Source organism: Alexandromys fortis, unplaced genomic scaffold (assembly GCF_014885135.2).
Source record: "Alexandromys fortis isolate MF-2015 unplaced genomic scaffold, M_Fortis_MF-2015_v1.1 scaffold_53, whole genome shotgun sequence".
Classification (NCBI taxonomy): domain Eukaryota; kingdom Metazoa; phylum Chordata; class Mammalia; order Rodentia; family Cricetidae; genus Alexandromys; species Alexandromys fortis.
Window position 1 is genome coordinate 2,470,541 of NW_026067939.1, and position 26,508 is coordinate 2,497,048.

The 26,508-nt window shown below is 42.5% G+C and overlaps 1 protein-coding gene across 8 annotated transcripts in view; it reads right to left on the reverse strand.

The window, feature by feature from the left end:
* Nucleotides 1-10,263: 10,263 nt before the first annotated feature.
* The window catches only part of Plch1 (phospholipase C eta 1), a 180,561-nt gene continuing 164,316 nt past the window's right edge, over nucleotides 10,264-26,508 (reverse strand). For 6 of the 8 annotated variants that reach the window (XM_050147559.1, XM_050147557.1, XM_050147558.1 and 3 more), the window contains exons 16-23: nucleotides 24,356-24,535; nucleotides 24,152-24,259; nucleotides 23,238-23,362; nucleotides 20,967-21,051; nucleotides 18,695-18,841; nucleotides 18,293-18,372; nucleotides 15,934-16,291; nucleotides 10,264-13,579 (exon numbers count right to left, since the gene is read on the reverse strand). In XM_050147559.1, the coding sequence (XP_050003516.1) occupies nucleotides 11,499-13,579; nucleotides 15,934-16,291; nucleotides 18,293-18,372; nucleotides 18,695-18,841; nucleotides 20,967-21,051; nucleotides 23,238-23,362; nucleotides 24,152-24,259; nucleotides 24,356-24,535 (3,164 nt within the window). In that variant the 3' untranslated portion in view covers nucleotides 10,264-11,498. The remainder of the gene's footprint in view (nucleotides 13,580-15,933; nucleotides 16,292-18,292; nucleotides 18,373-18,694; nucleotides 18,842-20,966; nucleotides 21,052-23,237; nucleotides 23,363-24,151; nucleotides 24,260-24,355; nucleotides 24,536-26,508) is intronic. The other 2 variants (XM_050147563.1, XM_050147562.1) reach the window with 1 other exon arrangement.

A 26,508-nucleotide genomic window follows, 5' to 3' on the forward strand; every position in this document is an offset into this window, starting at 1 on the left:
TCTCACTATCAAACTTTCATTTATTAAAGTGGCATTGCCATCCGCTGTGTGTCCGAACAGCTTTACATGAAAATACTTATTGCAGCGAGTCATTGGTCTGGCTCAAGGTTTCTGGAGCACCATAAGTAATGGGGTATCACTGAGACCCAACTCAGATATTACCAAGATTCAGGGTGATTGTGCAGCTGGGCAGAGTGTCTGAGGGCAGTACACTGTATACCAACCGCCCTGCTGTCAGCACAGGCTGTCCCGCTGGCACCCTGGGCATGACCATCTTGATCACAGCTCAAGAGCAATGCCACAGTCCCACAGTCTCCTCCCTCAGCAGGGCAAGAAGTGGGAGTGGCTATACCGTGGACTGGGACTGCGGGCCAAAGGGTAAGCCCGCCCATCATGCAGGGTTGGGACAAGGCAGGACTGGTGGTGGTCTGACCCCCCCATTTACAGAGGACCAGACCTACTCAGCCACAACTCGTTCCTTTTCCGAAGCTGAGGCCCCGTGGCTGTCCCCAACACTACGTCTTTAGTTCCCCTTCTCTTCGCTGAATGCTGGCTCGGTCAGCCATCTCTTCTTCCAGTTCCAAGAAATCATTCTTTAAAAGCATCTTCCCATAAGATCTGCCCTTTATACGTTGTGCTGGAGATACTAAACTCTGCAGGCTCATCCTCTACCTGCCCATCTCCCCCCTTGAAACTTCCATGAGTCTCTCAGGCTCCTCAGAGTGGCCCTGAGACAGCACCCTCCCATCCACCCCCACCCTCCCACCCCCTGCCCCCGCCTGGGGGTGCTGGCAGCCACTGCCATCTTGAATCTCTCACAATAATTGCTTTATATGCCCTCTCCATCACCTTATTCCTCAAGCCATAGCTGAGGAAAAGCTGGCGCACTGTTCATGCCTTCATTTGGCAGCTTTTCTGAGTCTTCTCTGCTTTCTCAATCTGAGAGTCTCTGGCAATTACAGCATTTGCCTAAGCTTCAGAGCGGCATTTTACTTCTCTTCTTAGCCTTCTATTGTGCTCTTTTTTTTTTTTTTTTTTTTGGTTTGGTTTGGTTTTTTTTTTTTCAGATTCTAAGCCTTTTAATTAAAGTTATTTTTTGTTTTAATTTATTTATTTCTTTTGTTTTTTAACATCTTTTTTTCTCTACCCCCCCTCCATTTTATTTATTTTTTTCCTTTTATACTCTTCGGGTTTTGTTTAAGCGTCAATTTCTTTTGTGTATTTATTTGCTTATTTGTTTGTTTGTTGTTTTTTCATCCTGACTGGCCACGTTTTCCCCTCCCTCCTCTCCTACCAGCCCCTCCCGGCCCCACCTACCATCAATTCCTATTCACTTCTCCATTTCTCTTCCGGGAAAGGCAGGCCTCCCTTGGATATAGCCATGGTATATCTATTTTAGTGAGTCCAGCCACCTCCTCGTCTAGTAAGACTGGACAAGGCAATCCAGTAGGTGTAAAGGTCCCACAGCAGGTAACAGAGTCAGAGACAGAAACCTCTCTGATAACAACTGGGCTAGGCACCAACCTGTGAACTGTAGTGGCATTTCATTTGTATTTTAATAAATAAAACTTGCCTGAGGACTAGAAAAATAAAACAGCCACGCTGGCCAGCCTTACAGACCAGGCAGCAATAACACACACCTTTAATCCCAGTAGCCACACTAGTTTGCCATAGAAACTAGGCAATAGTGCCACATGCCTTTAATACCAGAACTAGAGAGGATTATAAAATGGGAGGAGACAGGTTTCAGGCTCAGTCTCATTCTGAGATTCCTGGAGGCAGGATCACCATATCAGACTGAGGTCGAGGTAAGAGCCTGTGGCTGGCTGCTCTGCTTTTCTGACCTTCAGGTTGAACCCCAATATCTCTCTCTGAGTCTTTACTAATTGTGCTTCAATATGTATAGCAGAATATTATTAGAAATCGTTTCATTGACTTTTTTGCCTGTTATATTTGGTGCTGCTCCTGTAAACATGCCCAACTGTGACAAAATCCCTTTTGATGAGCATGGGACTCAAACACCACCTGCTACCTAGCCTATAAAAGCTGCAAGAAATTGCAGCAGACTGCTATACCTTTCCAAAGCATTTGCTTGGGTTCCAGGGGGGTAATTCTTCCATCTCTCCAAGCCCGGGGCTGATTCTTTGCTGGCTGGGATTACCATAACACCCCTAAGTTGACAAGCCTCATCTCTCATGACTGAAGATGAAAATGTCACACGTTCCCATGTGACCCAATTCTGACAAGTGGCACACAACAGAAAATCTGATGTCAGTGTTCTTGGAAAAGTTGTCCTCGCAGGGAAGAGATAGGTGAGGGGAGAGAAGGAAGAGAGAAGGGTGGGAGAGGGAAGGGAGAGAGGACAAGAAAGTCCTATTCTACCTGGTAAAAAGCAAAGCAGCAGAGACCCCAATCTCCTCATCTAGACTTTCGGTACTGATGTAAGGGAAAGTGACACTGGGGTTGGTGCAGTCACTCTGTGACAAAAGGATATTTCTGACAGATCAGAGATGCCAGATTGAAATGACAGTGGAGGATGGAAAGGAGTGAGCTCCTTCTTCCCTGTCACAAAGGTAACATGAAGCTCCCATGATAAGAGATACGTTCACAGAGAAAGTCAAAACACATTCATTTGATCATAGTTTTATGTGACACGGGGGAAAATATTTAGCTTATGCCTAAGTTCAGCGAAGCAGGTGCAGCCACTTGGAAATATGATTGGACAAAAGGGACGCAGTTTAATGTTAATAGTCATCGGAAGCCCAGCAAGGCCCTGTCCAGATCCTTCTGGACCTTTTTGAGTTGCAGCATCTATTCTTCTCAGCTCTGAGGCAGGACCCCTCGGAGAGAAGGTTCTTGTGACCTGTTACCAGGCAAGGATTGGTACTTTATGTAACTTCATTGGCAACTTGATGGTATCTAGGATCTCTATGGGAACCATCCTGGGCTTGTCAGTAAGGGATTAAGTATTAAAGGGATTATAAATTAACTCAGGTGGGAAGATCCACTGTAACTGTGATCAGTATCACTCCCCACATTGGGAGATTGGGCTAAACCAGAAGGAGAAAGCCAGCTACTGCAAGGGTGGACTGCTCTCTGCTTCCTGACTGTGGTGGCAATGTGACCAGCTGATTCATGCTTCTGTTGCCATGACTTTGCCCCCATGACCTCCCTACCAGGAGGGTCTGGATCCTTGCACTGGGAACCAAAACAAACCTGCCATCCTTTAAATTGCTCCTTGACAGGTTTTTGCCCACAGCCACATGAAAAGTAGCTGATACAGTAAATAATTAATAAAGTAAGTTATTCAGTAGGATGTCAGAAGATTTCCTGCGGTCAGGGCTTAGAATGTTTAGTGATAATTATAATATTTATGACTGACTTTGGGGACAATGGGCTCTAGATTTATAACTGTCTTCAAAGAAAAAAGGAATTTTGCTTCAGGAAAGATTAGGAACCAACGATATGAGGGCAGGAGGGGACAGAGAGCTTCATTCTAATGCTGCTTTTGAGGCTTCTCAGGCCCCCGAGCTCGGAGCACTTAGCACACCACCATGCTTGTGCTCTGAGGCATTCTTTCCAGGCCCTCAACTCTGGTGTCTGTGTCGGTATTGCTGAGTCATTGCAACAACCCTGGAAACATAGACCTCCAGACCTTCGGGGTATTGACTCCCTCTGGGTGACGATATCCTGTCCCTCTAGACTGCTGGATACCCTGAAACAGAGCATCTCTTTCTCAGCTACCTGACTAAGCAAACAAGGCTGTGTTCCGCTGGACTCCCTACTGTTTTCTCCTGAAAAGGTAACCACAGGAACCTAGGGCTGCTGACATTCGTAAGTGAGAAATAAGATTCTGATACTGTTACCACAGAATGTAGCCTGGCGGTACTTGATTCGATCTCTGTGCTTTTAACTCTTAGAGCTTGACAGCCTTCTATTTGTAGCTGAAAGACCCTCACTGGTAGACCACAGTGACTTGTCATGAATGCTAGCTGCTTCTGTAAAATGAGAGCTGTGCTCAGGATGCAATGAGTATCATCTTTGCCTGCCCAGTCTCCAGTCTCCTTGCTATAGCTCAGCTTTGCTCAAGAAAACCATTCCCAGGGCCAGCAGGATGGCTTAACAACTAAAAGCACTTGCTTCCTAGTCTGGCAATTGAATTGACTCTAATCACAGAGACTGCTCACTGAAAACTCCCATAATTCTCCTTTGAAGACCTTTTGTCTGGCTGAGATGGCACACAGGCCTGAGTGTCCTAGGGCAAATGACCCAGAAGTCCTCAACAAATCCTACAAGGAGATGCGGTTAGAAAACAGCCTATCCTCCATACCTGTTAAATGTGGGATGTATGTTCTAGTCTAGCTGCACTAAGCAGCTTCATCTAGAGTGGGAAATGCTTGGGGAAGCACATTATTTATTGATTGTTTGCCCATGCTTGCCTCTCTGATCCACTATCTTACTGAAGCTTATAGATATTTACTCCTACTTAATCTCTCCCTACAAAGCTCCATTTGATCTTTTCTGTCTGTTTTGCTTTAGGTATCACTATGCAGTTTTGCCATCCTTGAACATGCTATGTATGTTAACCAAATTGGTCTCAAACTCACAGAGATCCTCCTGTCTCTGCCCAAATAAGAGGTTACAAGGACAATACCAATGGGCATGTCAAAACAATAAGAAAATGAACAAAAAGCTACATATCCTCAGCCCTACACAAAGAACTACAGGGAACCAAGGAATTCTGAGAGGGGGAGAAATAGTCTTCTCTAGGGAAGAGCATACCAATTCCTTATCTAATACCAAACAATCAGCTCTGAAAACAAACATACAGTGACATTAGTGTTGTGTAACAGTTTCCTCTGATATTGCAACTTTTCATCCTGTAGGGAAGCTACTTAAACCAGAAGGTAAACAATCTAAAACAGCTTTGGAAACTCCCTGAAGCTGAGCAGATTATCTAGGTCTCTTCCTTCAATAGAAAGCAATAAAGATGGCTAGCTGAGTCACTCTCAGACAAGACAAGCTGCAAGGAAGACTTGAGTCAGACCAGCTGCCTGGAAGAAGCAGAAACCAGCCCAGCTGCCTGCAAGAGATTTAGACCCACTGAATCCTTGGCAAGGTCATTTTCCAACCTGCTGACCTGCCTGTGGGCTGTACACTGTATCCCAGGTTTCCAACTTTTGTGAGCTGTCACCCATTCTGGGGTGGGTTTTGGTGAGACAGTGATGTGGGAGTGATTTCTTATTAATAAAGAAACTGCCTAGGCCCCTTGATAGGCCAACCCTTAGGTGGGTGGAGTAAACAGAACAGAATGCTGGGAGAAAGAAGCTGAGTCAAGGAGTCGCCATGATTCTCCCACTCCAGACAGACGCAGGTTAAGATCTTCTCTGGTAAGCCACCTCGTGGGCTACACAGATTATTAGAAATGGGTTAGGTCAATATGTAAGAGCTAGCCAATAAGATGCTAGAACTAGTCGGGCCAGGCAGTGTTTAAAAGAATACAGTTTCCGTGTAATTATTTTGGGGCATAAGCCATGCGGGCGGCCAGGTGCCGGGGACGCAGCCCCGCCGCTCCCTCAACAAGACAGCTGTCTTTGAGTCATTTCTGCTCTTGTAAGTAACTTCTCACTCATATTCCTGTAAGTAACCCCAATAAAACTCATTGGTTCACCAAATCGAACTTTGATGGTATCTAAACTCTGGTCTGTTGTAGGATCTCTACTTATGGAGAATAGACCTGTGTATTACATCTCCCCAAGAAAAGTCTTGTCACACAACAATTATACAGACTGGCCTGGTTATACCTAGGATTATATATGTTTATAATAAATAACAATCAATGAAATAAGAGGCAATAAACTTGAAATAAAGTAAGGAGGGGCAATGGTGGGGGAAAGAAATGGAAAGAGGAGTGATGTAATTATTTTATAATCTCAAAAATAAAAGGAAAAAAAAAAGTCTGGTTTCAAAACTGCTAGCTTCCCCCTTCAGCTTTCCTATTTCTGGGATTATTGTCATATAAATGTCCACTCCTGGTTTCTAAGTGAACCTAATCTTTTCATGGCTGTCAATCAAGGTCCATCACTTGTTTTGTCTTTGATATTTGGTTCCTGAGTGGAGTCACACCGATCACCTTCAGGGGCTTCTCAGAATCAGCTCGTTAGTCTCTCCTGGATGGGGCCATGTAGCCCCTTCTGAAGGATACCTGCCTTTTCTGAACTAGAGTTTTAGTTGTTCACCCTGTTCTATAAGTTATCACATATCCATTTAAGAAATTCATTTTGGAGTGAGAGAGCTAGAATCGCTTTCTGTGACTTGAAGTAAAAATAAAACCAATGAATATAGATGATATATTATATTCAGCTATCAAGATGTGGTGGTAAAAATGAATGAGTTATTAAAAAAGATGAGCTTTAAATGCTATATATTTGTTATTCATAAAATCAGTTCATAGAAGTTACTTTAAAATGTCAATATTTTCTGTTTTCTTCAAATGTTACTTTGAAATAGTTTCTCTGGGTGGTGAAAACGTCTTTAGGACATGTCAATCTAAGCCGTAAGATCCAATAATCCAGGTGGTTACTGATCCAAAGAACAAAATAATTTGGTGATAAGAAGAAATAATTATGCCTGGTATTCTTATTTGTTTGTTTTTGATGCAGGGTATTCTGTTATAGCTATTAAATTATAATCATCAAGTATAGTATCATTAATTAAACTTTTTTCAAAGTAAAATGCTATTCCTTGCAAAAAAAGCTGTTAATGTTGTAATCATAAAGAAACCTTGTTTATTTGCAATTATTTACATAAAATAATATGAGAATTTATGTAGTAAAACTATTCAAATACAATTTAAAGATGAACTCCTAGTCCCCAATCTAGGACAATTTGAACAACAAAATACATATGGTATGAGTTATAATCCAGGAAATAAAACATATCCATAATGATATGAACAATAAATAAAATAGTATAATCCCAAGTGAAGTATGGATGGAACTATTAAGTTATCATTTGGTGATAGAGTAATAATAATCTCGCTTAGGCTACCATAATCACTCCTGGATCCTTAGGCCTGGACAACTCAGCCTCCATAACCACATAAGTCAATCATTTATCTATCTATCTATCTATCTATCTATCTATCTATCTATCATCTATCTATCTATCTATCATCTATCTTTTACTGACCACAGTTCATTCAAGAAATATAGCAAATAATCCTCAACCAAGAAGAATTGATTCAGACATTTTCAGGATTTTCTCTTTAGTGTAAAGAGAACACTGACAGACCATGGCTTGTTCTGGTTGTAGAGATATCCTAAGTGTCTCCACTGGATAACCCTAGTCAAGCAGGGTAAGAAGCAAGGAGCTGGGTGATCACATCTGAAATTTTGGATATTTCTGGCAAGTGATGAATACAGCAGAGTTGGCTGCTTGTTTCTAATGTCATAGGCACAGTGGTAAGAAAAGATAACAGCTCAGGTTTTATGCAAACTCCTACTTTGAATGCCTGATAAGTAATCATAAGTCTAATATATGTGTCATAACACAAAGATTGGCAAAAATTAATGCAGAATCTTTTTTTAAAGTTATTTATTTATTTTACATGTATGCCTGAAGGCCAGAAGAGGGCACCAGATTTCTTTTACAGATGGCTGTGAGCCACCATGTGGTTGCTGGGAATTGAACTCAGGACCTCTGGAAGAATAATCAGTGTTCTTACCCTCTGAGCCATCTCTCCAGCCCATTAATGCAGAATCTTTCATTCTGCAATGAGCTCAGTTATGGCGCAAGCTGAGTTCCCAGACTCATAGGGATGTACCTTAAAAGTGAGGGTATTGATTAGGAAATAACTGGATTCTGTAAACCAGAGTGGAAAAACATGGGGTGAATGTGAGGATTTTGAGGCCCTAAAGAAGTCTCTCTTTGCCAATGGAAAGCCATCCTGATTGCCAGTGACACTGTGTCAGATGTTCGAAATTTTGGACCACAATGCACAGCTTGAATTTGATCATGAAGAAGCAACTGGCAGCTGTATCATTATTATCAAAGCCATGAAATGCAAGCAAAAGCTTTTGAACTTTCTCAGACTAGGGAAGACCCTGAAGACAGACCTGTCAGTTAAATGCCCCATGGAATCCCGGATTAGAATCCGATTTAGACAAAGGACAGTCGCAGGACAACTGGTGATAAGTTAGTTAACAAGACAATTTGAATTTTAGTTCCCTATTTTTGACTACCGTGTTATGGTTATGTACAATGTTAACATTTAGGAGAGACAGATGAAGGGTGTGTGGGAATTTGCTGTGCTTGTTTTAAACTGTTCTGCAAGTCTAAATTCATTTCAAAATTAAAACACTAAATGTACAAAATAAGCTCGGAGCACTATTTAGAGCAAGTCACCCCAGCTCCAGGCCACACAGCAGTATGTGTGTGTGTGTGTGTGTGTGTGTGTGTGTATTCCTGTAGCCCCAGAGAACTGTGAGCTTGAAGCCAGCTCATGCCACACAGGCAACAGCATGATCCTGCCTTCAACAACAGAGCTAAGAAAACACAGTTAATCACACAAACATGCTGAGATAGCAACCAAACATGGAAGCCATGTAAAGGAAGTATGTAAACTATTCAGAATAGTAATTATGCCTTCTTACATTGCGCTGTGTTCAGAACAGGCCTTGCTATCATTGAGAAAAACAAAACAGAAAGAAAAAAAGAGATATGAGAGCATTATTGGCTTGTTTCCCTGGATCATTAACTCCGACTTGTGCCATTGTTAGTCCTATAGACATGAAACAGTGCCAGTCCATCTTATCACCTCAGCCAGCTGGTGGCGCCATAGAGACAATCTTCATTCTCACTGACAGAAAAGAAGAGCACTTGGAGCACCTAGAGTGGTTGCTACCCATGCGTCTGCTAAGGTCTTCTGAAAGGGCAATGTGCATGGGGAAGACAAATAATGCAAGAGATGGAACTCTCCTGCTTAGCATCTTCCTATTCCACCAGGACCTTGAGCAAATCACGAAATGAGACTCACTTTCTGAGCCTCTGAACTAGGGATAACATCACCTCTTCCCAGGACGACTGCATTACCTAGCTGCTGGCCCCCAAACATTCACGTCAGGACCAGACAGAGAATTTTTCTTTCGCCTTTTTTTTTTTCTTTTTGGACTAAAGATTCTTTAAATCATAAACAGCAGCTAACGTCTATTCATAGCAATTTAATTTAAACAACTCTGTATTACATCACTGTCTTCTAAAATAAAAAGAACAACAAAGGAGCCAAGATCTCAGGCTAGAGCATTAGAGATTTGAAGATCCCGAGACAGAAAGACTTCAAGCTCATTAAGGGCAAACAAGTGGGTTTTGATCCCGTTTAACTGGGTACTTCTGCCTCCAAGGATTCCGAGTGTGTGTGAAAAAAGACGACGCCCAGCATTAGGGAAAGGCTAAGAGTTGGCACTGAGGGAAGCAGGGACTGATGATCCCCATAGCACAAACATGCACATGCACACACATGCACACAAATACACATACATGCACACACATGCACACACATACATACACACACATGCATACACACATACACACACACACACATGCACACACATACATACATACACACATACACATATACACACACACACACACACACACCCCAAACAGAACATCTCACTTACTTTCCCCATGTGAGCTACAACTCCCACCACTGGACTAGTTGCCAGGAATTACTTCTAAACGTGTAAACCCATACCAAATGCACACAAATCATTCTTTTGGGTATCTATTTCAGTTACTTTACAAATACGCTCTTCAGTATAATGCTGGGGCTTGAGAGATGGTTCATTGGTTAAGGGTACTTGCCGCTCTTCCAGAGGACCCAGGTTGTGTTCCTAGCATCCACATAGGGCAGCTCACAACGGTCTGTTAATTCCAGTTCCAAAGGGCTTACCACCCTTTTTGGCCCTTCTCACATACCAGGCACACACATGCTGCATATATGCAAGCAAAACACTCATACACATAAAGCAAATATATCTAAAAAAAAAAAAGGCAAAAAATGGATATTTCTTCAACACAATGAAAATACCCGGAGACATAAACTGCTGTACAAAGTCGTCCCTGACAATGAACGTCCTCAATTCTGCTGTAAGAACACAGAGAGGAAGACATATCCAAGCACTCCCAGTCCCCCACTCAACAGTTAACACACAAACTCCTGCTTTGGTTCTTTTTTTAAAAATAATAAATGAAACTACCAAGTGTTCAAAAATCTGTTTTAATTATATTTTATGAAGTCCAGGAAGAACATCATTGTAATTCATGGTACAAAAAGCAAATGACACCTGAACATGCAATAAAAAATGGATTCACAATGAAAATAATATATGTCAGTACTAAAATATAGTTACTTGGTTCCCTAAAGGGAAAAGGTTTCTTTTAATCATCTATTCACTTGGATTATGAGAAAATACCTTTTTTTTTTCTTGAAATCTTGGGGGAAGTTTTCTGTTTGCACTACTCTGAGTTCTAAGTCTAATGTAAGTCTCTCTCTCTCTCTCTCTTTCTCTCTCTCTCTCAACTTTCTTAAGGTCTTACTATGTAGATCTGCTATATCTGAGCCTTGCCATGTAGATCAAGGTTGGCCTCAAACTCAGAGATCCGTCTCCCTGTCCTGGGATTAAAGACGTGAACCACCATGCCTGGCTGAAAGTCCCTCATCCTGAAAGTCATTATTCTCAATCTATCACATCACAGACACTTCAAAACATACTTCATAAGTATGACAGAGAGCTTGGCAACTGGATTCTTGTTACATACAAAGCCATTAGCAAAAATATGTAACAATATTTATGCAAAAAAACCTATTTTCTCCTTATATACAGAAGTTCACTTTCTTCCTTACAGTCTCTTCTAAAAGGGATTTGGGGACTGGGAGAGACACTGTCCATTTTCATGGAATTCCCACTTTGGGTGGGGTGAGGAAATCATGAAGGACAAGGTAACTATTTTAAACACTGAGCTATAAAACTGAATCTGGGTCTTTCGATTCAGAAGGAGAAGTTCATTTCAAATAAAGAATCCATTCCTTTATCTTTGGAAAAGTCTGCTCTTAACGAGCTCAACACTCAGTGAGTAAAAGTGATAGCCTCTGGGACTATGACCCAAGACACGGGAAAGAGCATTTTTGTGCAACATGCACACACTGTGGCCCAAACTGCTGAGAAGTTTCACATCGAGGGCATGCACACGTCTCATACTGACACAAGTTACAACACCTTGGGGGAAAGAGATCATAGGTTCCTGGGAAATGTCACAGATCTATATACAAACGCACGAAGTGAGAGAACGCGTGAAGTCAAAGGGAGACCAAAATACAAGTTCCAAAATACATTTGAAAATCATCTCAAAGCCAAGCATCATAGTCACTGACAATGGAAAAACTCTAACATCCTATAGAATATTGCGTAAACAATGAAAATGCAGCTTTGTATAGCTCACAGCCTCAAAAGAAAATAAATTTCTGGTTTATCATCACTGCTTGGCTCGGTCTGCAGAACTGAGTTATCTGAACAAAACTGGTCCACGTAGCCATACCGAAGGGCCGTGCATGCTCCCTCTGGGATGCCTCGGCCCTCCAGGCCACCAGCTTTCATGTTCCTCAGGTAGCTTGCAATGTATGAGCCCGTGGAGTGTCGGTTCACAGCCAGAGCGGGAGCCGAAGGTTTACTTCGAAGGACCACTCCTCCTCTGGTGCTGTGGGTCGTGGCTTTCTGCTTGCCCGCTTCCTGCTTCTCCTTGGCACGACTGGCAATGTTACGTACCCTGCTCTGACTTCTCGAGGACAGCTTTCTGACTAACGCCCTGGGATACTGACTGACATCCTGCTTTGAGTACAGCACTTGACAGCTGTCTTCTTGGTCAAAGGACACCAGCTTTCGGAGCTGTTCTGTTAGGGCATCTAAAGGCTCTAATGACTTTGTCTTCATAGCCACACTCTTGTCCCTAATGCTGTTTGTCACAAAACTCCTACTAATACATTGGTATTTGCTTTCAAAATTGCAGGCAATGTCCTCTGATGTTAAGTCCCCCAGACTTTTGGATTTGCAAGGACTTGGCAGTTTCAAAGCAACCAAAGGAGCATGTGCTGACGGCGTCAGTGGGGAGGCATGCATATCTGTAGCCCTAGGCTGCTGGGGCCCACAGATTTGGTTCGTTTTTGCATCTGAACTTGAGAAATGGTTATACACAAAGCCAGCACCCTGATAGGTTAGACAAGAAATACTTTGATTTTTGACACCTTGAATATTGTTGAATATTTCAGGGGCAGAAGGGAGGGGCGCCTCTTTACAGTAAACATTCCTCAAGCCTCTCGGGACGTGTTCCACCATCTCTTGGCTGTGCCTCAGTTTCAGTGGAGAAACGATTTGACTTAGACCCTCTCCCCTGTAGTCACAGGTCGTTCGAGACAGGTTTTCGGATTCTCCATCGATTTCTACAAGGCTGCTTTCTTCAGAATGTATACCAAGAGCAGGGTCTGCAATTAGATCTTCCAGGGCCAACTCAGTGGAAAGATCAGGGCTATTCATGACTCGTCTCTGGTCCTTTCCATGAGTGTGGCTTTTGGGAAACTGGCCAGGAGAAGCATCATGAGTCCCAGGCAAGTTACCTTCCATGACCCTTGTCTTGGTTTTATCAGAAGGGTCTGTACCTGGTTTGGACTTAGAGATGGGCAAGCCAGTCATTTCACAAACAAGTGTGTTATTTGCAGGCTTGGTAGTCTCAGCACTACAGAGCTTGATCAGCTCAGGAGATGAGTACGAGGAGGCCTTGGGTTTCCCCTGGGAAAAAACACGCTTGGAGGGCGTTTGTAGGCCCAATGTCATAGGCAAAGGAGCACCTCCTGTGGTCACATCGGTACCGAGGAGGTGAGAAACCACAGCAACGTTAGCCCGAGGCTGGCTCTCTTCAAACTGGCCAATCAGCGCTGAGATCGAACTGCCCGGCTCATTCTCATTTGTTAAAGTAACATCATCAATGAGATTGGAAATCTCAGTGTCCTGATGGATGGGTGTTGAGTGCAAATCCGGGACGTCAGAACAGAGCACAGAGACGTCGGACAGAGAGAAGGACGCTGCAGCTCGTCCTGTGGTCCTGCTCCCTTCCATGTTCTCCATCTCCCGGGTACTTGGAGAAAGAACACTCTCCAACAACATGCTTTTCCCTTCCCCTAAGCCCCCAGTACGCCGCTTTTCAGTGGCTTTCACCCCAGGGAGATCTTGTGGTCCCTTCTTTGCAGGATCGAGTGCCAAATGCTGCCTCGGAGAGAGGAATTTGGGGGGGCACTGGTTTTCCTGGCAATCATTTGTCACATCTGGCTTGGTTCTCCCACCCTTTGGACCTGGTCCTCCACACTGTTCTGGCATTGATACACTAGAACTTGAAATAGGGCAATCACCTCTGTTGGCATCTTTGTGAAGAAGGGCACTGGAGGAGAAGGATAATGTTTTGTTGAAATTGGAAAACTGTGGGTCTTTTATAGTTGCCTCTCGCTGCTTTCTTCCATCCTCGTCCTCTGCTAAATAAAACAAGAGCATTTTAGGTAAAGCATATCACTTGATGTAAGTGCTGCTGACACTCACGTTTGTCTCGACACAGACAAATGGAAAATGTAAAAAATTTTACGTTATGACACAATATAATTATGAATAAGCAGAAGTTTGCAACACAGTGTCTGTGTGATGGATAAATGGTAAAAAAAAATAGAATTACAGGAACTTCACCGAGCTTCCTTTGGAATGTGTATTACATCAGCTAAGGATGTAATATTCATTGTCCAGAAATGTCAATGAGTTACTGTGCTTTCGCAGTGAGGATTACCTTACGCTGCCTCCTATTCAGATCTGTACTACACAGAAGCATGGCAATAAAAACAGAACAAGACAGCTCTGTTAAACAATGCACTACGGTACCTGCAAACAAGACACTATCAGCTTGCAAAGTTATACATGTATTAGCGACAGGTAAACCACAAACGATAGCATTTTTAAAGGCATTTTGGCAAAATATTTGATCTAGCCAATTAATTTCTAACACAGTTGGAAAGTACGACATGTGTACAAAACTATTAATACCTATTGGCTTCGAGAGAAAAGATAACCAGTCATCAATCCCGCATCACTATGCATAGTTAATATGCTGTTGATAATGTTTTTGGTTTCAGTACAAAAAAAAATATATTACATTCTTCCCCACTTCACCTCCAGTGTGGTTAAGATGGTATTTAAGGGAAAGTAAAAACATATAATTCCCAGTAACCTGGGATAATCATTCTATTTGATATAAGCTAAGGCAATGCCCAATGCTCAATTAGTTAATTGTCTACTAACTCTTTCAAAGTCATGATACGTGGATAAAGATCATTTTCACTAAAATATTTTCTCCTTGTTAAAAATTGAATCATCATAAAAAAATTTAAGCTTCCCAAATTGTATAGAATTAAATATCCCATGATATCACTTCAGAAACAGCCACTTTTGTAGAGAGACAGACTATTCAGAATTCCATATTCTGCCCTTTTCTACTTAATTTTTTTCTTGCAACTATCTGGGATCGCTGTAATGACTGGGTATCATTCCATATTTGCTCTTTGCTTAATGCCTATGATTCATTCTTATATCTGTTCAAATGTAGGAAAGAAACATTGTCTCATGCTTGCTGCTCAGCTCATCTTCTTGGCTTAGCATCTTCTGCAGTGAGGACTAGTTCGGACAGATTTCTATTGGACAGAGTTTTATTTGCTGACACAGGCTTTTAAGATAAATTTAGTGCCACGTGTGTCCTCTCCTCTCTGACGTTACTCTTAGCAAAACTTCAAACATTTTCCCAGTTCAAGGTAGACTCCAGGGTCTTGCAAACTAGGAATTTTCAAGGTTTGCTTTTCCCCCTCTCTTCTAATAAAGTATTCTAAAACTGCCTTTTCTTTTTCTCCCTAGAACATCTGATACTAAAAAACCAATATATAAGCAAAGCAACATTTGTGGGAAAATAAATCACTAAAATAATATTGTTTGGATAAAGACCAATTTTGCTAAAATTAAAAACAAGGTATTGCATTCTACTTGCTCGAGATAATTCCAGAAATAGTCAGAGGACACAGTTCTGGAATAGGAAGAGGAGTCACAGATTCAAGAGCTCTTTGTCACTCTGTGAGGTGCTCATTGCTTGTCATCAGGTTGCCCACATGAGCTCCTCATACTCCCAGTGAAGGAAAAAGATGGCCCTGCAACCAAGCAAGAGCCATGGGCACGACTCCTTCCCTGACACCGCACTAAGCAGGGAGTGAGATCGCGGGAGGAAAATGCTGCCTCGGCCACACCTTAAGGAAGAAAGTTTTTCAGGTGGAGTCAGCGACTTGCCTTTAACAGCAACTTTTCACCGCAAACATTTCCAACCACACACACACACACACACACACACACACACCAAAAAAAAATGTTTTAAATAGTGAAAAGTTATGGAACTGCCTTCAGTCTCAGAAAAGCTAGGATGGGTATCTAACCTTGGGTCAATCTAAGAACGAGACCTCTTTAAACCCTTTGCCCCTGGATCTAGAAAGTTACCACTCAGAAAACCAACACACTAGTTGTATATGGTAGGTTTCCTTTCCTTCTCAGATCTGAATGTCCGAGGTCATCACGCCTATGTTCCTCCACCTCCCCACGGAAAGAGATGTTATTTCAAGGCCACAGGAGAAGAGGAAATAGCTCACTTTTTACTTTCTTACCCAAAGTTTAAAATCTCCTTGCATAGAATTAACACTAGAAATTATTTATTTTTCAGAATATTTTAATTGCAGAATGGCAGTCATGTTGTCATGGAAACAAGGGGGAAAAAAACCCAGGCAGCTGAGAGGAACTGAAAGCATCTTACCTGGAGAGTTTTCTTTTCCATCTGTGTCTTTTGCTGCTTCGCATATAGGCAGCGACAAAGCCCCCAGAAGACTCTTGTCAACAGGCATGGAGACAGGGCGTACTTGCAGGCTCCGTGTGGTCCTCCTAAGGACGCCGTCTTGATCTCTTGTGGCCTCAGAGACAGAATCTTTGATCTCAACCATTTCTTGGAAGCCCACTTTGCTTTTCTTCCTGCCTTTGGCTGGAGCACTGGCTGTACGTCGCAAAATTCTATCGCCAATCGATCGCTTTCGAATATAATGGGAGTTGTTGTTTTCTGAAGATCCGTGCCTGGGATTCTTATTGAACAGTCCCTTCAGACCTTGGAGCTGTCTATTCTGGGGACAAAAAAAAAAAAAAAGGACCCACCACAAATTAAGCACATGCCGTCGTACGAACAACTTGAGTTTGAAATGGCAGCTCCATGAAGAATGAATGGGAAGTGAAATTTTGCAGCCACTGACTGGAGGACGTTCAGAATGCGAAAACAGCTCACAGTGGGGTCACACAATACAATGCACACGCCATCAACTTTATTCTGTGAGGAAGGCAGTCATTCAATTTCTTGGCCAACCTTTCCAGAACTTTCCTACCCAGAGATGATAAAATGGTAGAAAAGTTTCCATGGGTAACACACTGACAAAACGCCAACAGCCTTGAAGCAACAAATGTGTGTTTCAAAATGGTAAGCAGAAGATGGCGAGACACGAGGAGACATGCCACCACAGCCATGTGAAAAGATTATGCCAGCGAGGGGGCGGGGCCATGCGGAGAAACTACCTTTGTAGCTCCTAGAAAGTGCAATATGGTATAACTGGGGTTGAGGATTAAAGGGCTCCACTGCAAGGGAGAAAACAAAAACACAACAAAACACAATGTGGGCTCGTTCAAGTAGCTGCCAGGAAACACAGAACAGAGTGCACACCTGGATAGCCCCTGCCTCCCCCTTCTAATAACTTCCCATCTTCTGTTCATTCCTCATCCGACTCAACACCGTTATGTTATGGTAGGAGCATCCCAACCCAAACATACATTGAAAATAATAAATGTCTCCAAATTGGCCATTTATTTAGGAATGAAGCAAAAGTTATATAAAATACTTTATTTGTATTTTATTTCTGGGCTGAGTTGTAAACAGACACTGTATGCCTTATTGTCTCCCGCCACCTTGCTTCAAGTGAGGAAGGCTGTACAGTTAAACTGGCCTTCTGGAATTCAGGCATCACCTTAAAACCATTCGTACTTAGGTTATTCCATTTAGGCTAACAGAAAGAGCCCAACAAGCTGTATGAATAGGGACTCAAGATTGAAAGTTTGTACCGTCAGCATTTTCAGAAGTAAAAAATCCTTCGTTCCCTTCTCCTATCTGATGCAAGGCTAAACCTACAGTCTCAGCTCAATGCCCAGCTGGACTGTGGCCACCATGACGCTGATATTTAACCAACAGTATGCTTGTTTGCTCCATTCCAGGCAGCTTTCAAAGAATAACAAACTTACTTATGAGGCCTGTACTATTTTTACTGCCCCTTTACACATGGAGAGTGAGTTCACAGAGAATACCCGTACTGTGGAGACGCTCCAGGCAGCACAGACTATGGTAACAAGTAGTACGAGGCAACTCTGGGCACTGTGCCCAGCTATATACCCTCCGAGACACATCTGGTCCTGAAAATCAATAACAGGGGACAAGTCCCCAGCAGTTGACCTGACTAGAGGACCATCCACTGGTTTGCAAGGCACCAGCCCTTCAACAGTGAAGGGAGAACAGGCAGAACTAGATACCTCTTTGTGACATTGTGTCTCCCTTTCTTCCTACTTCACTTTCCCCATTTCTCCCCGCCCCCGTCTGTCTCCCCACTCTTTTCTGCTCCCCATTTCTTCTGTGGGTAGCTTTAAATCCATTCACACTTTTTCTTGATCTTCAATTTACAGTTGTTCCACTCGAATTCACCCTGCCTAGACCTGGCTGGAATCTTAACTGGATTAGCATAGGCCATGCTTCAAAGCTCTGAGACACATTTCCTACTGTAGAAAATGGGGTCATTTTTAGAGTTATAATAAAATTCAGATTTTAACGGTCTCCATCATTTTCATAAAATAATTGCCTGAAAGTACGATACTCTTCTCAATTCTATTAATCCTAGAGAGAACCTCTGGGAAGAAGAAATGAGTCCAGCCCTGCATAGAGGTGGACATGGACATCCCTGGAATGCTGTCTGAGCTTGCTGAGCGCCCCACAGACACCCACAAAAGAAAACTTTGTCAAATGTATTTTCCGTTAATGAAACCAATCACTTTTTTGAGGTCATACTATTGCTGTATTCTATGATCCCGCTCACCTTTCCAAAGATCTCATTGATCGTTATGTGAACAAAAATGGATGCTTCCGTGAGTCCTTCCAGGTAGACGTGCCGGTAGCCTGCAAAGGCAAAAAGAATTGGTTCTTTTGGTCGAATTTGCATTTGGACTTTTTGAAAGTGCAAGAGAATTAGGTATCTGTCTTAATATCATTCTTCACATTTTATGCAGGATGCTACATCACATCTATTGTATAACACAATTTACAATAACAGACTTGATAAATAAATACCCTGTGTACCCCATGCATGTATTAAATCTTCCAAAGAGAAACCATTAACCTAGCATATGCCAGACCCTCTATACTGCTCTACCGAAGTAGAAAACAAACAAAAACAAAAAGAAATAGTCAATCCTGAGAGGAAAGGTCAGCTTATACCTACCAGGTACCAGGCTGCTGAAGGTCACGGTCCTTTGGCCCACGAAGTCTCTTCCAATAGGATCATGATCCCACACCAGGAACCGGACTAAAGCTATTTCTGGCATGTGGACTGTAAATGTGAGGGTTTCTTCCCACACAGGGTTAAATCCTTAGAGAAACAGGAAAATGAAAAATCAGAAAAAGCAAAGGGCTTGGCTGGAAATGATTTAGCAGCGACATCTGTAGAACAGACAGTGAAAATTGCTTGTAATGGTCATTAAACTCAAGAAAATGCCTGAACCTCTCCAGGATGCCCTGCTGAAGTAAAGCCTCCAAGTTTACCCCACGCTTGAAAATAATTGGTAGGAAAATTGCCTGTAAATGATCACATCTATGCTATTAATCTCTGATGCCCCATTGTATTGGAAAGCTTCTTAATTGTCATTAAAATGCTTCAATGAGCTTAAAAATTACAGTAGTGTTCCAAGAGTATTTTAGCAGAAATATGACAGAAAGTTACCCCCTGATAGAATCATATTTCTCATCTACCGAAGCTTTTCCCGCTGGAGTAACTAACCATATTTCATATGGCACTCTGTAGCTTTCAGTTCTATCGTGGACAAATAGTCATAATTCCTACAGAAACCCTGTAAGACGTGTAAGAGTGGCAGGGCAGGGACTTTGCTTTTTTGTTTGTTTGTTTGTTTTTTGGAGACAGGGTTTCATTCACTAGTCCAGGTTGGCTTGGAACTCAGATCCTCCTGTCTCTACCTCCCATATGCTGGGATTACAGACATGAGCCACCACACCCAGCTTGGTTTTGTCTCAGCAAGAAAATCATCCATACGTTATCAAGTTTCCAACTACAACTTTTTGAATTCAGACAAGTAACACATGCCTATACGTATGAAAGTCCAAGATATCTGTTACTCATCATATAGTTTAGAGCATTGCTGTTCACAGAAATGGGCTTAAGGTCATACAGTGAGCAGGAGGTTCAAACCAGACTGTGCACTGCACATTCTTAGTGGCTTCTCAGGATGCAAGAACTTATTCTGTTTCCATTTCCATACACAATGAACATGAATGACAAAGCACACGCCTTGGTTCAAATACCAGTATGGTTTGTATGTGGTTGGGACCCTAATAATTTCCACTCTACCTTATAAAAGGCCTCAAGCTCATTAAATAATGACAGGCTGAAAATCAGAGGCCCCTAGTGCACAGAAGAGATGACCTTTTTTGTTGACTCTGTAATGACCCCTCAGTTACTTCTGCAACTAAGAAAACAAGAGATAGTTTCCTGAGCCCTGAGAAAATCTAACATAAGAAGGGCTTTCTTTAAGAATGTTAACTAACAATCCTTCAAGGAGTCCCTATGAACCACTGACTTCTCAAATGTTTAGATCACCATAATTTCAAATTACTCTAGACTATTAATTAATATAAATTAAGAAATGTATGAAATAATAGTTTTTAAAGATAGAACATGTGAATATAATTTTATAAGATTATCCAGAAAAACATGTTAGACTTGGGTAAAGGTGATGCCTTTCTGATACTATTGAAATGCTGGCCACTCACCATATTTAAGAAATGAATGGGCCAGAGCATTCTGGCCTTATCCTTAGAAATTTTTATCCTACAAACAACAACAAAAGCCAAGAGAAGTTGACTAAACACCTGGGCCTCACAAACGAAAGTTTCAAGAAGACTCATTTACGAGAACACATGAATCGCATTACAAGCAACACACTAGGAAATATTTCCCTAGGTGAGTTTGGAGCCCAAGTCTTTAAATGTCTCCCACGCTTTTCAATAGAAAGACTTAGCAAGAGTCCCAGGGGTCTTGATTATAACAGCTTCATCAAAATATACCAGGTATCGATCCCAGTTCTTCAAAGGTTAGCCAAACCTTCTTTTCTTAGTTGCAGAAGTAACTGAGGGGTCATTACAGCGTCAACAAAAAAGATAATCTCTTCTGCTCACTGTGGACCTCTCTGATTTTCAGCCTGTCATTATTTAATGGGCTTGCGGCATTTTATAGGGCACAGTGGTCGGCTCGTCCTGAATGCATGTGTTTGACAGAATTCCCTTTCCTTTTTCAGGAAGGAACCAGAAGCTTACAGAGTGGGTGAATCTTATCAGTGTGTTTAACATCCACGCGGATGGCAGCTAAGGAGCTCAGCCATCGGGTTCTTGTTAGCAGAACACTTTCCCTAGCCCGTGCGCACGGCACCGCACCGCAGCTGCGGCGCATCTCAGGAGTGAGTGCCGCTGATCACCAAGCTTACCATTGTCATCCACCACACGAGTCTGGTCCTTGCAACAGTCTACGGGCAGCCCGATAATTTCCACTTCGACGAAGGGGTCAATGATCTGTAGGAAAGAGAGGAAGTATGACTGCCAATGTCACCTGCGCGGGAGTGCTAATTATTCTGAGACTAAATGAGCTGAATGTTCACATTTCAATAACACGTAAAGTTACTACATGCTTATTCAAAGAATGATAGAACCAGGTAAATCATATCTAGATATATGTGAACAGTGGAATTAAAACGCTAAATTCTATTTGCCAGTATTTGTTAATTCAACACAGGTTTTTACTGAAAGAACATACAATTTCAGTTCCGGGTACATATTCAACTAAAGTAAGAAGAGGGTCACCCAGGCCCAGAAGCTCAGAGAAGCTGCGATATTATGGTCAAACACTGGAAACAACTTAAAGGTCTACCATGAGCAAGATGGCTACATGGTGCCAATGTCATAAAATCAAAATAAAAAACCTGGATAATTATTTTGTGCCTCAGAAGCCTGAAGAAAATGGTAATAAAAAGATGCATGTGATTTGATTGAGAAAGAAAAGATGATAGACAACTCGAGGATAACATGAAAAGATTAGATATAGACATTATGTTAGACAATATTGTATCTTGTTGTAGTTGTGTAGGAGAGTGCCTTTGTTCATAATAAGCAAGTAGTGAGATGGTCACAAATGACTGCCAAGGAAAGCAGACCGATACCTCCAACATACATACTTACAACATACATACTTACACACAACATACACACTTACATACAACATACATATTTACATACAACATACACACTTACATGCAACATACATATTTACATACAACATACATACTTACAAACAACATACATACTTACACACAACATACATAGCAACACACAACACACATACTTACACACAACATACATGCTAACCTACAATATACATACTCACATACAACATACATACTTACATAAAACATACATACTTACAACATACATACATACTTATAAAATCTGTATACATGAGAGGATGGCACAACGTGTGTTAGAAAACTTAATAATTGAATTAGGGAATTGAGGAGATCCATTATACTATCCTTTCACCTTTTCTGGGGCTGAAGCCTTCTTAAAATGAAGAACTTGAGAGAGACAAGAAATATGTATTCCTTTCTTCGTGTGATGGATGCTAAAGGCGTTCAATTAGATTGTCCCTCCGTGTCATGGTTGCCCTGCTGGCATCGCTTTACAGTGTCCCGTCCTCTGGCTTTTGGGAACAGAGTGTAGTGGAAACACAGCTATGGAGGTGTTGACAGAGACTTCTGTCTTCAGACACAAAGAAATAAGCATAAACTTTCTGATGATCCAACTAACTACTGCCGCTGGTGAATGCAGAGCGGAAGCAAAGGCGAGAAAGGGAAAGGGTGCTGTAGCAGACACGGAGGCGATGGCCCTGGCTGATGCCTTCCTCTCTGATAACTGGGCACTGTGCTACCTGTTAGCAAGTACAGAGAGGTTGGGAAGAGCCACTGTGAAGAGTGGGGTGACCCTAGGGAGCTGAGGGGTGTGTGCTACAGCGCTGCACTGCACCGGACTGCATCCAGGTCAGATCAAGTCTGACGTGAAGTATTTACAGTGGTACGGACAGGCAGAGCTAGGTGGTCCTAACCACACATCAGATGTGAAAGTTGAGAAGGTGAAAGTGGCGAGAGCCTGCAGTGATGGGACAGCCCTGAGAGGAAGGTATGGACACAGGACTGACTGACCCATGGGGAGAAAATAAAAAGGTTGCTGCACCCTGCGACAGAAGTACAGCAGCAGGTGACAGCATGTGGCCACAAAGCATGAGGCCAAGGAGCAGGCAGCAGTGAGGAAGGCTGCTGGACATGTGGGATTTGGAAGCTAAATACATGATTTGGGCCACATTGCCATCAGTAATGCATTTAGCCTTTGTTCTTTGTATCCCAGCTGCCAGCATCAGTCTTGAACTGTGAAGCAGTATTATGTCTTCAAATGTCCAAAACAGGTGATAAAAAGCTCTGGAGGAAGTCTGTGTGACCGACAGAAAACCAGCTCATGTCTGATAAGTGGAAGTCAGTGCTCACTTAGAAACACACACACACCATATGCATACACAGACACACACATACACTTACATTCAAACATCTGTACCCCCCAACACACAGAAACATATATGCCCTAAAGCCACTGAGATGAGTGTTCACATGCAATAAAATAATCACATAATTGATAGACAGTCGGGTGTAGCTTACCTCGCCTCGGTCTCCGAACATGGAATCAGGAGGTTTGGGAAGTTGTTGCCCGCTGATCACTTTCAGGATAAGCTGTTTTTTGGGGTTGGCAGGAAGTGGATCACCAGAGAAAGGGTTGAAAGTACCTAGGCCAAGTAAAGTAAAAGCCAGTAGCACAGGAACACACACGTGCGCGTGAACACACATACACACACACACACACAGTCATGCACACACGCACACAGCTTAAGTTTGTCAAAGGAACAATGGTGCTATTTACCACAGTGTTTGCTAGAGCTAAGAAATCATGTAACCATCAACGTAACTTTCAGTACTTCCATGCTGTGGGACAATGGTCTTGTACTCCGTAAAGATTTGTCACTTGTACTGGTTTAATGAAATGCTGATTGGCCAGTAGCAAACAGGAAGTATAGACAGGGGGAACGACAGAAATCTCTGTCAACACTTCTATAGTTGTGTTTTCATTACACCTTGTTTCCAAAAGCCAGAGGACGGGACACTTTAAAGCAATGTCAACAGGCAACCATGACACGGATGAACAATCTAATTGAATGTCTGTGGCATCACAACAAGGGCAGTTAGGTCAGAATCCGGTAATTTGCTAAGCTGTTTCGGGTCTAGAACAAATACAAGGCATGGAAAGAGAATCTGAAATTAAGAGGAGAACGGAAACTCTACTGCCTAACTTCTACAAATCCAGTTCAGTGAGTGGCATGCTTGCCACAGAGCCCAAAGACCTGAGTCCTGAAGACCCTGGCACCCACTATGGTGGAAGGAGAGAAGAGACTCCGCAGAGTAGCCCTCTGATCTCTACTAACATACATACAAACACACATGCCCTCATTAATAATAACAACAATTTAAATAGCAGGGCATCACCTGCACTCAGACGCAGCTAGGAAGCTGGTACTTACCTTTGCACATTTGCTGAGGCTTGAGAATGTAGCCACAGTTGCCGTTTGCCTTGAATTTTGCCCGATTTAACTGCATCATTCGTCCTTCAGACTGGTAGTTCAGAGCCACTGTGAACATTGGAAGTTTGAGGGGATTAGAAAGAAGTTACAGTTAGCAAGGTAGAGAGAGAAAGCAGAGAACCACCGCTCTCAGGCCATACAGACCTAGCTGACAGCCTGCATTCCAATAGGGCAGAGGGTTGAAGTTACTGGAGTCGATGCGGTAGGCAGAGGGGTAAATCCTTGTGAGTTGTTTTTGGTTGTAGATCATGAATTGCTCCGACTTCTGCTGGACCACTTGATGTGCTCTTGTTTCACTGAAGGACAACACATTCCCTGTGGTTCCTAGCAGTCAAAGAAACAGAGAATGTGACCAGTGTACCAAAGCCAACACTCTCTCCTAAAAGACTGGATAATGCCAGAGCCCTCACATGGCCCACAGCAGAAGTGGATTCAGCCTGTTAAACGAAAGACTTTAGACACAGCAAATCCAAGGACGTTTCACAAATTAAAGATTCACCCCAGAACCAGAATGGGTTCAGAGAGGCTCACCCACTCTCTGGCAAGTTATATGTAGAATTGCAGAAAGGAAGTGTCAGAGACATTGTGGTTGGTGGCGGCTCACGTGCGCTATCTGAACTCTCCTCAGAATGGGAGCCACTGTACCTGACTGAGATTCAGTTGCCGATCAGAACATGAAGTTAAAGTATCTTTACCTATCATTTTAGGCACAGTTTGTTAGAGACACAGAAATGTTTAGATAAAACATAAACAGGTATGAACAAAGTTATAGACCAAACTTGCCACTTAAGAAGCCGCAGTGTAAGCAACTCCTGACCAAAAAAGACCCCGAGATTCCTTCCATTGTTATCAATACAAAGCTGAATAAGAACTTCATTTGCTAAGGTGTCCCATTGTGGGGTCCCATATTCTCCCAGAATTCAGTTGTTTCATTGATTCACGTCTGGTCAGCAGGAAGAGGGGGGAAGGAAAATTATTTGTAGTACATGACATAACAAGATCTTTGGGCACAGACACAGGTGACAGCGAATGAATGGAACTGCATCCACAACTTCCTCCTGACACCAGGAAGACAAACACTGATGGTGCTTGTTAAAAATTCACATGTAAGACAGGGGAGATGGCTCAGGGATTCTGCACTTGCCACGTAACTGTGAGGACCAGAGATCAGATCCACAGAACCCATGTAAATGCCCAGCAGGTGTGGTGGTCTGCCTGTAATTCCACCTCGGGGAGATGGAGACAAGGGAGCCCCACAGTATGCTAACTAGCAAGACTAGCCATATTGCTGGGTTCTGGTTAGACTGAGAGACACCACCCCATTGGATAAGGTGGGCGAACAATGGAAAATGCTTTCTAACATAAGCCTCAGGCCTCTACATCCTCGGGACCCCATATGCATGCTCACCCACACATACGTGCTATATACATACAATAGCAACACATGTGCCTGAAAATGTAAAGGGTAAAAAGCACATGTGCTAGTGGACAATATTCACAGTCCAAGAAAATGAAGGAAAAATGCCACTTGGAAAAAATAAAACTTGAGTTTGGAGGGTGATTTGATTGTTCATGGAGTCAGTCAAAACCTGCTTGGTGAAAGGCGAGAGAGAGAGAGAGAGAGAGAGAGAGAGAGAGAGAGAGAGAGAGAGAGAGAGACACCTCATGCAGTAGGCATGTAATGCCAGCAACTCAGGAGACCAAGAGGAAGATTCCAAGTTTAAAGGTTGTCTGCACTGTGAGTGACTTCATTGTCATCTCAGGCAATGCAGACACTGTCCTAAAATCAACGTAAGGAAAGATGTCTGGACATAATTCAGTAGTAGAGTACTTAACCAAACAGATACAAGGCCCTATGCCCAATCTCCAACAATACTAAGTTAATAGTAGTAAATATAGTAGCAAATACTATAGAAAAATATTTTAAAATATATATATATAAATAATAGTAGTAAAAATTTTTAAAGTAATGTTTCAGAAACACGGAAGATTGTCCAGCCAGCCAGGTTTATAAAGTAGAAAAGTGGAGAGCGCTCAACATGCATGGTGCCTGCACTTGGATTTCTACTTGGGCAACAAAATGTTGTCCATCTAGAATCTATAGATTTTAGGGTCATGTGGAATAAAACTTCAAAGACCGAACATTGCCCATTTTGCCCCTATCCATCTCTTGATCCGTCTCCACAATGCCACAGCTGTTATACACATTTACCAAACCTCATATTCAGGAACCAAAGGTTTACTCATATGTCCACTGGACCTGCTGGAAAAGGCCAGCGGGAAGGAAGAGCAGGCTT